At 40.8% G+C, this 12,639-nt stretch overlaps 1 protein-coding gene across 3 annotated transcripts in view; it reads left to right on the top strand.

Annotated features, from left to right (window-relative positions):
- Positions 1–12,639, top strand: part of TDP1 (tyrosyl-DNA phosphodiesterase 1) — a 94,912-nt gene that overhangs the window by 24,967 nt on the left and 57,306 nt on the right. For all 3 annotated transcript variants that reach the window (XM_055304316.1, XM_055304317.1, XM_055304318.1), the window contains exons 11-13: positions 491–539; positions 2,554–2,620; positions 3,957–4,064. In XM_055304316.1, coding sequence (XP_055160291.1) covers positions 491–539; positions 2,554–2,620; positions 3,957–4,064 — 224 coding nt within the window. The remainder of the gene's footprint in view (positions 1–490; positions 540–2,553; positions 2,621–3,956; positions 4,065–12,639) is intronic.

Here is a 12,639-nt window from a genome sequence, read left to right as displayed (position 1 = left end):
ATTTTTGGATGGAAACAGTATATCAGTACCATTGTGATCAAGAGGCCCTCGTATCCTCTGCTGCTGGGGATAGTACTGTTTCCTGCAGAGCTCATTTCAGCCATGCACCAGCCTGTGACTTTTTTCCATTCCTTTCTCCAGGTTTTCAAGCCAAAGAAAAAAATAATTCGATAAAACATTGCCAGCAGAATTCTGAGCATTATTAGAGACTTCCGAATTAATAATCTTGCATTGAACTCAGTGTTACTTTCGCATTTTTGAGGAAACTTTTTTCATCAAATATGTGTGTATATGCATCCTCTGGTTAATAGAAGTTCAATTTTTCCATACAATGAAACTTCAAGTTTAAAGTACATTTTCGAAGTTTTTAAATAAAATATTTCTGAACTTTTCATTAAAAACATTCCTTTTAAGAAAGTTTCTTTAACATGGTACATTTTGAGTTTTGTATTTTACCCTTTTTAAAAAAATTTTTTTCCTTTATTTTTAGATCTATCCTTCTGTGGAAAATGTGCGGACCAGCTTAGAAGGATATCCAGGTACTTGGTGGAAAATGTCCTGGTTGCATTTATGTGTGTGTATCCTTCATAAATGTCCTGGTAAACTTCATAAAACAACCAATAAAAATGCCATTCCCCTTGAGAAAATAATTGGTTAGAAATTTGGAAACTATTTTCCCTTTAACTGGCTAAGGATCATAGAAATAGGTTCTATTGAGTGGTACTATGTTCCAAAGATGGTTCCATGCTTTGGGACAATTTTAGTACATTATTGAATCCTCACAGTAACACTATGGGGACTTGTTCTCATTCCTACAAGGAAGATGGTCCCTTCTGCCAACAACAGGTTGGTTGTCCATACAAGGTGTCTGGGGAAAAAAACCCACCTTTCCCTGCTGCGTCCTGCTTTTCCAAAGAGATTGACATGCTTTTCTCTGGTCTCTCTGTATTCTCCCTCCTTGTGTCTGTGGCTCTGTGTGATTCTTACAGTTATGAATCCCAGATATATTTAAGGTCCAGAACTACTTTATCTGGGGATGAACCTTTGGTGTTACCTAGCTGATACTTTCTAAGGCACTTCATCTGGAAATGCCAGGATGATTTTGTAAGGAACTTTCAACCTTGTTTGCTGTTTTCCTTATACAGTGCTGGACACTAAACTTCTTTTTGGAATCCAACAGCCCTCTAGATAGCACATTCAAGAGGCAGTAACCAAAAACCCAAACAGGGTTTGCCTCTGGAAAAAGGAAATCTGATTGGCATTTGCTTGTGGCTGGAAGCAGAATGCTCTGAATTAGACTAATTTAGTCCATTTATTGCTTGTCAAACTAGACGTGACACTGCCAGAGAAATTTTGGTAAGGTTTAGAGTGTGTCTGCCCATTTCTTGCTACCTAATGGCAAAGCCAAGATTATTTCACTGAGACCCAGGAACATGGTGATATGTTGGTTGGTTTTGTCTTCTCCTTTCCCCACTTCTGATAAACTGGATTCATTCAAAATATGGTATTTAATGGAGAATAACATGATATTTTCCATAAAACTATTTTGTAACTGGCCCGGAATACGTTTAGTTATTTGCAGTAGAGGATACAGCATGCCTTATTTGATGACTCAGAAATTTAAAGCCCTTTTTGGATAGATTATTTATGGAGAAGTTCCAACATGTGTTTGGAAAGTCACTGGTGAATCTATAATAAAACTTTCCTCCTTTCAAAGATGAACAGAAACTGGCTACTAATCGTGTTTCCACTTGGAACTGTATCTGTTTTCTATGCAGGAATATGGCTTTTAGAATTGCTTTTAAAAAACTGTCTGCTGAACTTTCTTTTTTCCTTTTTAAAGATTTATTTATATATTAGAGACAGCATGAGTGGGAGGTGTAGGGTGGGGGGGTTGAGAGAGAGAGAGAGAGAGAGAATATCTCAGTCACCATTGAGCGTGGAGCCCAAGGCAGGCCTGGATCTCATAACCCTGAGATCATGACTGGAGCTGAAACCAAGAGTTGGACATTTAACCACCTGCACCACCCAGACACCCCTGAACTTTTAATTTTAGTGATGGCTCTATTCCATTTGTAAGAATGTTTATCTAATACAAACTCTGGTTGGAAATATCAGAATGTAAAAGGTAAAGGAAGCAGAAGGACTGAGTTTTCATCTTAGTCTGCTTCCCTAGGTATCCTGCTCTTGAGCAAAAATGGAGATGCTCCAGAGCAAAATAGAGCTAGAATTTCTCAGATGCAAGAGGACTACAGGCCAGAATTCTTTGTGGTTTTTCAAACACTTCAAATCTGTCCTATTATAGATGTTTAAATTACCACTCCTGGGTAATTAAATACCTTTTCTCTTTTCAGATTATAAACACTTAGTATTTAACATGCATCCATAAGCAAGGAAACCCAACTAAGGGAACATACCTAATACACGTATTGACCTTTTCTTTGAAAGAACTATTTCCTAGGAAGTGGTTTTGTTTTTTCAGTGTTTACTGTAGATTCTTAATGAAGGATCCTCAAATTATTTTCTATAATACCTGTTTTCTTCTTTTAAAAGCTGGGGGCTCTCTTCCCTATAGCATCCAGACAGCTGAAAAACAGAATTGGCTCCATTCCTATTTTCAGTAAGTAATTGGATTAGAATGCTGCTATTGCTTCTTTAGGAATAAGAATGTTATTTATGTCTTTTTTTTTTTTTAAAGAACCTTACATAATATAGCTGTATTTTTTTTCATCTACATATGTTAGTGATAGAAATAATTTAAAACAAGGTTTTGAACATTATTTGAAATAGGTTTTTAATACCAAAGAATAAAACAGATCTGTGAAGTTTGTATTTAAATATTGGCATGCAAATGAAAAAAAAGATGATGTTGGGTAGTTTAGAATTTATGTAAGCAGCATTTTTAAAAAACATTACTGACATAGTAGTACACTTTTAAGATATACAAGACAGTGATCCAGCAGCATTTTAGTTCCTGTTTCCAGATTATACTTCTGTCTGCACCTGTACATACTGCATGATTGCAAGTTTGCTGAGGGTGGAATCCACACCACTTTCTCCAGGAAATGGGATCATATTTGATTTGTTATAAGGGTTCAGTGAATAGTTGAATAGGCAGGTGAAAGGAATGTCTTTCATCATCATCGTTCCAGTGTGCCTGTTCTGCGTGTTCTAGGCCAATCCCTGCTTGCTTCAGGCACTTACTACACCTGACCACTGGAAGCAAAGGCAGATTGCATCTTGGTAGCTTACAGGCTAATTCAGCGTGTCACCGTGGGCCTCTCGGGAGGTTATTCCCTACAGGGAACGTTTGAGCTCCTTTCATGATTCATCCAAGTGAATTTATGACTAAAGGAATGATCTGCCTAATTCTGGTCTCAGCATCTTCTCTTGAGGGCCCGGCCTCTTTTTGCAACAAGGATTGTTGCCTCATGATGTCGGTCGGCCCTTATTCCCTACAAAACCTACAAAGTCCTGCAACACGGATGGATGTCAGCCTTGGACTGAAGTGTTTCTGAACTTTCCTTCTGCTTTTAAACTTTAATGGTTATCCTGTTGACATTTTTCCCATCTTGTACTTTGAAAAAACGTTTCCTGAGCCTATACTTGGTGTAACACACTATGGAAGTATAATTCCTCTTTTTAAGGAGTTCACAGTCCACGTAGGAAACAAAACCTGCACATATGCAGCTGAAAGCACAACAGAATTAATAGACAGGAGTATATACATGTCTTCCTGACCAAAATAAAATAAAGGAAGGCTAGATACCAAAAGGTCACAGTGCTTTATTACACTGTTCTCTGCATGGAGATTAATAAAATATCAGAGGTCCTGTCACAGAACTGTGTATCCAGTGTTTTAGGTTATAGGATTTTGCTTTTCGTGAAGCTTTCTAATATTAGGCTTATAACAGATTTATATTTTCTTATTGGTAATGGTTCTTTCCTGTCACTAGCAAATGGATGGCTGACACATCTGGCCGCAGCAATGCTATGCCACATATTAAAACATATATGAGATCCTCTCCAGACTTCAGTCAAATTGCTTGGTTCCTTGTCACAAGGTAAGGTAGGTGTGTGTGTGTGTGTGTGTGTGTGTGTGTGTGTGTGTGTGTGTGATTTTTAAAGATTTATTCATGAGAGACAGAGGGAGAAGCAGGCTTCCTGCAGAGAGCGATGGAGGGACTCAATCCCAGGACCTGGGATCACACCCTGAGCCAAAGGCAGACACTCAGCTGAAGCCACCCAGGTGCTCCCAGTAGTCCTTATATTCTTGATGGGAAGAACTTTTATTAAAATTTGTTTTGAACTGCTCTGAATACTGAATGGGTTTCCAAAAAGTTATTTTCTAAATTGTCCTTTAGTTTTCAAAGTGTATGTATGTGTTGAGCCTTATTTAAAAGGCCCGTGACTTATCTCTTTTTAGTGACTAATCATTGCCTGATTTTGAGTCTTGATATTTATAAGGTTTGCATAACGTTTACATTTACTCCTGTTACTTAATACTTTAGTAGTAGGAATTAGGCAGGTTAACATATGGGGTAAATACAGAACAAAAATGATATGGTAAAATTAGTATTCCTTAATTACTTTTTCAATTTAAAGATTTAGTATATTCAGACTTGTGCAACCATCACTATAATTTCTGAATTTTCATTACCCCCTATAAGAAATGCCTTACCTACTAGGCATTCCTTTGTCTGTATTTATAGCAAGGTAAATTGCTCTTAGTTCCTGACTCCTAATCTGACCAAAAGCTATTAGGCATCTCTGAATGATTTAATAACACAATTGATGTTGTTAGTAATAATTAAGGTACGATAGAATAAGATAATGAACAAACTCTTTAAAAAGCCAATTAGAAACAAAATGAAGTTCCTTCCCTAACTTATGGAAATTAATGGTCACACTTTTCCCCTGGCTCGGGGTAAGGAACTGTGACCTGAACAGGGTTAGTGGTATACATTAGATGCAAAAGTGGGCTTCTGCAAAGCTTTTGAGACACCATAGTATAGTGGAAAGACACATATTTGAGTCCTAAATATTTAAGATGCTCTCCTGTCATTTCCTAGCTCTGTGAACTGATAATGAATCAGTAAGACTAGGTGACTTATCTACCTGCTTGCAATTCTGAAATGCTACTGCTGGAAACATCTGAATAGTGGACCAGTCTTTCATCCCAAGGGCTACTTAATTTGTACGGCTGTTACTTTGTGTTGAATACCTTAAATTTGGCGTTTTTCTCCATCTGGTCTGACAGGATTCTCACACAGTGTAGGTCATGTTCTAGGGCTCTACCCATGATAGTGTCCCCCCCCCCACACACACCCCTTTTTAAACTAGTCAAGGTTCTTCCTGAAATCATGCCACTTTGCATGAATGTTGAGTTGAATTTGAAGGCTATATTTCCAACTTTAGTTAAAAATCCTGATTTTTCTCAAGCAAGATAGAGAAATAAATCCATTACTTGGTAGCTTCATGTTATCCTGCTAGGAAGACTGGTGCTTAGAGAAATGTACCCTTGGTCTCTTTCTACTTCACTAGAAAAGTTGAATTTACTGTTTATTTTGGGGATTGTTTTCCTCAGTAGAGTTAAAAGATGGATGTGTTGCACTAAAGTTGGATATTTATTGATCCTGTTTTAAGAGTATAAAGGGAGGTTGAGATTTAACATCAAGTAATCCTCATCTAAAGGCAAAGTTTTTGTAGTTGCATATAATGAGGACATTTGTTCAGCTCTGGGAATAGAGAGCAAGATGTGACCAATGCCACAGGCTGCAGAAGAGATGGGATGCTATATACTAGTTTACCTGTGTTAGGACCTAGTGGAAGCACCCTTAGAAATGTATTATCCGGTTGGGGTGGGGTCGGGGTAGGTCAGAAGCCAGCTAGAGCTAAGGCAGTGGTATTTCATGTAGGCCTGGAAATACACCTAAGAGTAAACCAGATAGATTAGAAGGGGAATCTAAGCAGAGGAAGGGGGCACAGAGGCCATGGAGACAGAAAAATACATGGGGCTTTCAGGGAACATCTGAGTGAGTCTGCAGCTGGATGAAAGAAGACACTGACACACCTTCAGAATGGACTTTGACAAGCTAGGGCATCATAGGTTCTGAAGTCCAGAAAGCATCCGCTGTCCATTTTTTATTGAATGTTTGTCTATTTTATATGCTATGAATGACTGTTTTCATATTGGCTGAATATTACTCAATTCTGACTGGAAGTTAATCTGATAAGCATTTGAAATTTGTCATGGATTTATAGCTTCTAATTGTATTCTGGAATATATAGGCTAAAAACTGTCAACTTATTACCAAAATGTATAAAGATTTAGAACAACTATTTGGTGAATTCAATGTGCCAGACACTGTCCTGAGCACTTTTCATGTTCATTTAATTTTCACAACTGGTCCTCAAGGACTCGGAGAATGGTTAGCTAGGCTGCCCATGGTCACTCAGTAAGTGGTGGAAGCAGGATTTGAACCCAAGGGATTTGACTCCACAGCTGGCACCCTTCACCTCAACTCTGATGCCTCTTCTTATCTCTGATGGTGTACCTATTTCCTATGAAGACCAGTTAAGTCAAAAGAAACTGCATCACACTTTGTGATATTTAAAAAAAAAAAGGGATCTGTGGGTGAGTCAGCGGTTTAGCACCAGCCTTCCACCCAGGACATGATCCTGGAGTCCCAGGATCGAGTTCCACATCGGGCTCCCTGAATGGAACCTGCTTCTGTCTCTGCGTGTCTGTGTCTGTCTGTCTGTCTCTCTCTCATGAATAAATCCTTAAAAAAAAAAAAATAGCATCCCAGTATTAAAGAATGTGTGACATAACTGAAGTAACAATTTAGAAAATCTACCAGGAACTCCTTTGTTGTTCAGAGTCAGAACATCCCAAGCTGAGCTCTTAACCTTCAAAGAGATTTCCTTCCCCTCTTTGGCCCTGGTGGCAACTGTCCACTCTTATCGTCAGGCTTGCAGCCCAGCTATCTTCTTGCTATTCCTTCCTTTGGGCACTCTGCAGCATTTACTGAGGTCCTTCCTCTTGTGAATGCTGGACGCTTGGGATAAAAATGTAAGACTTAGGGGATCCCTGGGTGGCGCAGCGGTTTGGCGCCTGCCTTTGGCCCAGAGCGTGATCCTGGAGACCCGGGATTGAATCCCACGTCGGGCTCCCGGTGCATGGAGCCTGCTTCTCCCTCTGCCTATGTCTCTGCCTCCCTCTCTCTGTGTGACTATCATAAATAAAATAAATTAAAAAAAAAAAAAGTAAGACTTAGGTATTACCTATAAAATGTTTATCTCTGATGTCAGAAGCCAACGCAGAAGTAATTAAAATAGGAAGAGATCGATTCTGTGCTTGAGGTGGGCATGTGGGTGCTTTGGATAGGACTATCAAAGCCTGTTCATCCTTAAAATGTCTCAGACTTGACTTTTCTGATCTCTGAAACTACCAAGGCAGATGCTCACCATCTTGTGAAGTGATTGCTTATCTGCCATTTCATCGCGTAATTGGTCTACTTCCCAGGCTGCCTCTCCTTTCCTAGTTGTCGATGACCATTCATCTTTCAGAAACAAGAATTTTTCTCATTGTCCCATGTTCCGATTCCCTCCCCCACTTCCTATAGGCTAAAAATTTGGAGTTGTCCTTGGCATTGTGACCCTGGCCATATCACTTTCACCATTCTTATCCTGTGTTCCCCAACATGAACTACCAGGAGCAGCCAACCTGGCCTCCTCTGCCCCAGTAATCAGCCTGCCAGCAGCCCTTTCCTGATCCCTTTGTCTCTTCTCTCTACCTTACCAACTGCTGCCTGTCTCATAGGAATTGCCTCAGGTATGGCCTCCTCTCTGGAAGATTGTCAGCTTCCTGCTGACTGCTCTCTCCTCCAAAGCCTTAGAGCACTAAGGTGCGTCCCACCATTGGAGCTTGGGGCTCCTGTATCATTGTTTTGTCTCTTCTAGAGAAGTGTCTTTGAGGCATCTGGATCTGGACTTTCGATTGCTTATCTGCACAACAGTTATAAGGATGAGGTGCCACATTCAGTGGGACACAGTCCATGTGGCATGCAAGAACGTGAGTAAAGCCACTTGGAGCTCAAGACTATATTTTTCACTAAATGCTTGAGAGCATGAAACACGTCCCCAGCAGCAAGACTTTGTTCATGTTGACGCCCATGTCAGGCACTGTTTATGCCACGGGGAACAGGAGCGACAGGGAACCTACCCTAACAGCTTTCATTTTAGCTACGGCAGAGTGGGAAGGACAGACCGTGTACAAATGAGTCAGCATAAACACAAGATAAGGGCTAGAAACAGCAAAACGGGGTGATGTTAGAGCATGTCTGGAGAGAACAGTGAAGCCCTGCTTCAGGAAGTAATGTTTGGGTTGAGTTGATCTAAAAGGTGGGGAAGGCCCTCAGTTGTAGAATATGGAGAACATAGAGAGTGGTCTAGCGTGGCTATACGCGGGCCATGCTGGATCATAGAGGGCCTTGAAGGCCAGAGTAAGAGTTTTATCCTAGTGCTGTGGAAACCATTTGAGAGTGGAGCACCATCTGGTACAGATCTTTTAAAGATAGCCTAGGCTGCTGCATGGAGAGTAGATGTGTACAGGCCAGCTGGGAAGCATGGAGGGAGTATGGTTGCTTAGGTAGCAGGTGAGTTTGCAGGAGAAGAGTGGTGGACACGGGCTATGAATGGGGTGGGAGGGGAGACCCATCTGTATGGAACATGCCCCCAAGATCTCTCTTGAAGAAAGGCATTCAGGATTGTAGGAAGAACATGAGTTTGGAATTAAACAGGCCCAAATCCGAATTTTAGTTCATCGATTTAATATTTGTGAACTAATAAACCTCACCAAGCACTAATTTCCTTCTCTAATGAAAGTGGGATATGACCTTTAACTACAGGTTTTGTTCAGAGGCTTGAAACAAGTTACATAGAACCATTGTCATCAGAAGAATGGTACGTGTTCAACAAGTGACCCTTATCTTCCCAATTTGAGCTTAATTTTGAATATAAGTAATGATACTTGTAGTATTTCATTGTAAGTACACAAAACAATTATACGAGTATAGGGTAATAATATCTCACAGTAGCAGCTCTGCCTGTGACTTCATAAAACTAGAAACCTGAGAGTCCGTCATCAGGCACGTGAACCTGTCGCATGGCTGTCTTGACACCTCTGGTCACCTGAGAGAAGCCCTAGCAAAATGTCAGGCCCTGGGTGGGAAGTTTTTGGAAAAATGTCAGGCCCTATAGGAACAAAGGGGCAAGAGACTTGACCTTTATTGAGCAGCTGTCCTGTGCCAGAAAGTTCTCACACCTTATCTGCGTTGTTTCATTCAGTCATCACAGGAGTCCGTGGGTGGTTGTGTCCCCTTCCACAGGTGAGGACTAGGACTGCAGAACTGAGGACTCCATCGACTACCCAGCAGGTATCTGCCCACAGTGGACAAAGCTGTCAACTCTAGGCACAGGGATGGAAGGCTAAGCAAAAGTACAGTTCCTGCTCTCTAGGCATTTACATTAGAGTAAAAGCGGCTTTATTAAACAACTCGTACACGCCATTTAATTGCAGGTGTAACAATGCTGAGTGTTCTACATACATAGATTTCCACCTAGCAAGGCCTAAGCCATCTTTCTGGTCCCAAATGCACATGACAGAGACTCTTGACTTCCTTAGCTTGGGCTTCCTGCTTGGTCAGTCATCTTTCCCTTTTGCTGTGGCTGCCTGTGTAATCATTGGCTTCCCCTCCAGACTTGGAGTCAAGTCCATGTCTTGGCTGACATATCCCCCACACCTGGCACCTGGTATATAGGGGCGCTCAGTAAGGATTTAACAAGGAACCTAGTGATGTTCAGGATAGAGGCCGTGACAGTGAAAGTGCTGCCTCGACTTTGTGTGTAACTGAATGTGGGAGATGCTTCCCAGGTGATTTCTACATTTGGGGTGTGGTGGTAGGGAGATAGAAGTGGTCATTGTCATCCGTACAGAAATCAGGAAACGGAACTGGTTTTAGTGGGAGAATGGTTACTTTGAATGCAAATTGACCTATGGTGGACAGGCCACCTGAAATTGTTGTACTCAGAAGTTTGGTGTACAGATGGTATGTTCTAGAATTTTCTTTAGAACTCACCATTGGCACCCTGACCTTTAAGGCATTTTCAGGGGAGAAGGTAGCAAAAGGTTGATGTCTCAGAGTTGAGAAACATACAGGAAATACATATCAAGTGGGCTTTTCACACTTACCGATGTTCCATTGCCAAACAAATGAATTAGACCCAGACTTTTCTTCCTGAGTTAAAGAGCAACTGGTCATCATCCTCCAGAAATCTTCCTTCTACCTAAGAAACGCTTTTGGCATCATAGAACTTAACCTTTCACTGAGCATATGTTGAGAATGTACTACATACCAGGCATTTTTCCAGCTGCTAGGAGTACAATTATATAAAATAATCCTTGACTTTGTTATGGTGGGAGTTACCGAAAAGGTCAACTTAGGTGTATCCTGTTGTAAGTGCTATAGAGAAGGACAAAGTAGAGTAATTCAGGTGCACAGTCCTTTACTCAGAATCCTTTGGACTAGATGTAGTTCAGTACTTGGAATTTAGAAAGATACATGGTACATACAGCACTAGGGCTGTTAATAGATGGCATTACAGGTAGCCCCGTGTCTGTTTAGGTCCACTTCTACCACCAAATGAGCTAAGGTTTTTTTGCCATTAAATGAGCTAAGTGAAAGCTTAATTTTGAATTTGGTTTATTTTTAGGTTCAGAGCCAGTGTTTAATGCTTACTGGCAGATCCAGGCACTGTTCTAGCCAGGCTTCATCCCCCACCTTGGCCCCTTTTGCCCCTTCACCACTCTCCCCCTTCTCCCGTTTCCACCTTCTTTCCCCCTACCCCCCTCTCCCCCCTTCCTGCCCATGTAATGCTCAGTTTTCTACGTGTAGCTATTAGTTCTCTATAGGTAGGGGAACTGAAGCACAGGGAGGTTAAACACTGGCCCAAGAACCCAGGCACACCCTCAGGCACCTTACTGTAGGGTGAGTAGTGCTCGGTCCGAGGAGGAAGACGTTTAAGAAGGGAGGGAGCCGTGTGATGGGTATCTAGGGGAAAAGCATTCTGTGCAGAAAAGCAGAGGTAGGAATATACATACTGGGATGCTTGTTGTGTTTGAGAAAAAGTGATGTCGTTGGAGAAGTGTGGAGTAGGAGGGCAGACTGCCTTTTATGTGCTTCTGAGGCAGAGTTGCCATTGCCATCATGTCTCTTCCATTTCCTAAAGCTTTTAGTCCTAGGTCTATGGAAAGCAGTCCTGCATCAATATATTTTACAATTTGAATTGACTAGAAAAATTAAGTGCTCCTTAGAATATATGTTGTTACAGTGTTGTTGCATGAGGCTTTCTGGAATAAGACCTTGTTTTAATTGTAGTTGGATTTTGCTTGTACTCAAATAATGGGTTTCTCAACGGGGCACTGTTGGCATTTTAGTCAAAATAGTCTTGTCATATGAGGTGTCCCACGTATTATAGGATATTTTGTAACCTGGCCCTCATATTCCAGGTGCCACATCACCATGAAAGCAAAAAACAAGACAAGAAAAAAACATATATTTTTAAATTTCCCCTAGATTCTGTCCTGTTGGATAATATTGTCATCTTTGAGAATAAAGTCAGAACTTTATGGATAACTGATGCATGAATGCTATCCTTTCATTTAATACATTTCCCTTCTTGAGAGGTGAGTTGTCATTATACAACTGTGGGTTCTTGTTCAACTGAAGTAATATCCAGCAAATCTAACAATCCATGAAGAGTGGCAGACAGATGATTTTAATATTTGGATTTTAGCAAAAGACAAATAAATAAAAAACTATATAAATTTAAATCTTTGTCACTTTTCTACTTTGTGTTATTACCAGTCCTTGTTAATGTTCATATTTGGGATGAATAACTCCTTAAGTAAAAAAAATTAAAGCAAGTTCACCAGAAAAAGTAACAGTAATAAGCAAGACTGACAATAAGCAATATGAATTTTGACTGACATGATAATGAGAATTTTCTTGATTCATACATCAAAAAAGTATTGCCCATCAAGATGGTCACCTTTTGGGTTTTTTTGTTTTTGTTTTTTTGTTGTTTTTTAAGATTCTTATTTATTCATGAGAGACACAGGCAGAGGGAGAAGCAGGCTCCCTGTGGGGATCCAGATGTGGGACTCCATCCCAGGACTGTGGGATCATGACCTGAGCCAAAGGCAGACGCTCAACCACTGAGCCACCAAGGCGTCCCAAGGTGGTCACCTTTTGAAACTAAGTACTTTTACCAAAAAAACTGCTGTTGCTCAAGTTTCTTTGTCACTCTTGAGAACATCCTTCGAGGTGAATTGAAGGCACATATGAGCATTGGGTTTTGTTTTTTGTTTTTTTGTTTTTTTTTAAAGATTCACTTATTTTTGAGAGTGAAGGAGCTGGGGGAGAAGCAAAGGGGAAGGGGAGGGGAAGCAGACTCTGCTGAGCTTGGAGCCCGACAATGCGGGGCTGGATCCCACCACCCTGAGCCCAAACCAAGAGTCAGACACTCAACAGACCACCCAGGTTTCTTAACAGGCACTCTTCAGGTTTTGGCCAT

Source organism: Nyctereutes procyonoides, unplaced genomic scaffold (assembly GCF_905146905.1).
Source record: "Nyctereutes procyonoides isolate TBG_1078 unplaced genomic scaffold, NYPRO_anot_genome, whole genome shotgun sequence".
Taxonomy (NCBI): Eukaryota; Metazoa; Chordata; class Mammalia; order Carnivora; family Canidae; genus Nyctereutes; species Nyctereutes procyonoides.
The sequence above is the reverse complement of the archived record's forward strand: the minus strand, read 5'-3'. Positions and strand labels throughout refer to the sequence as shown.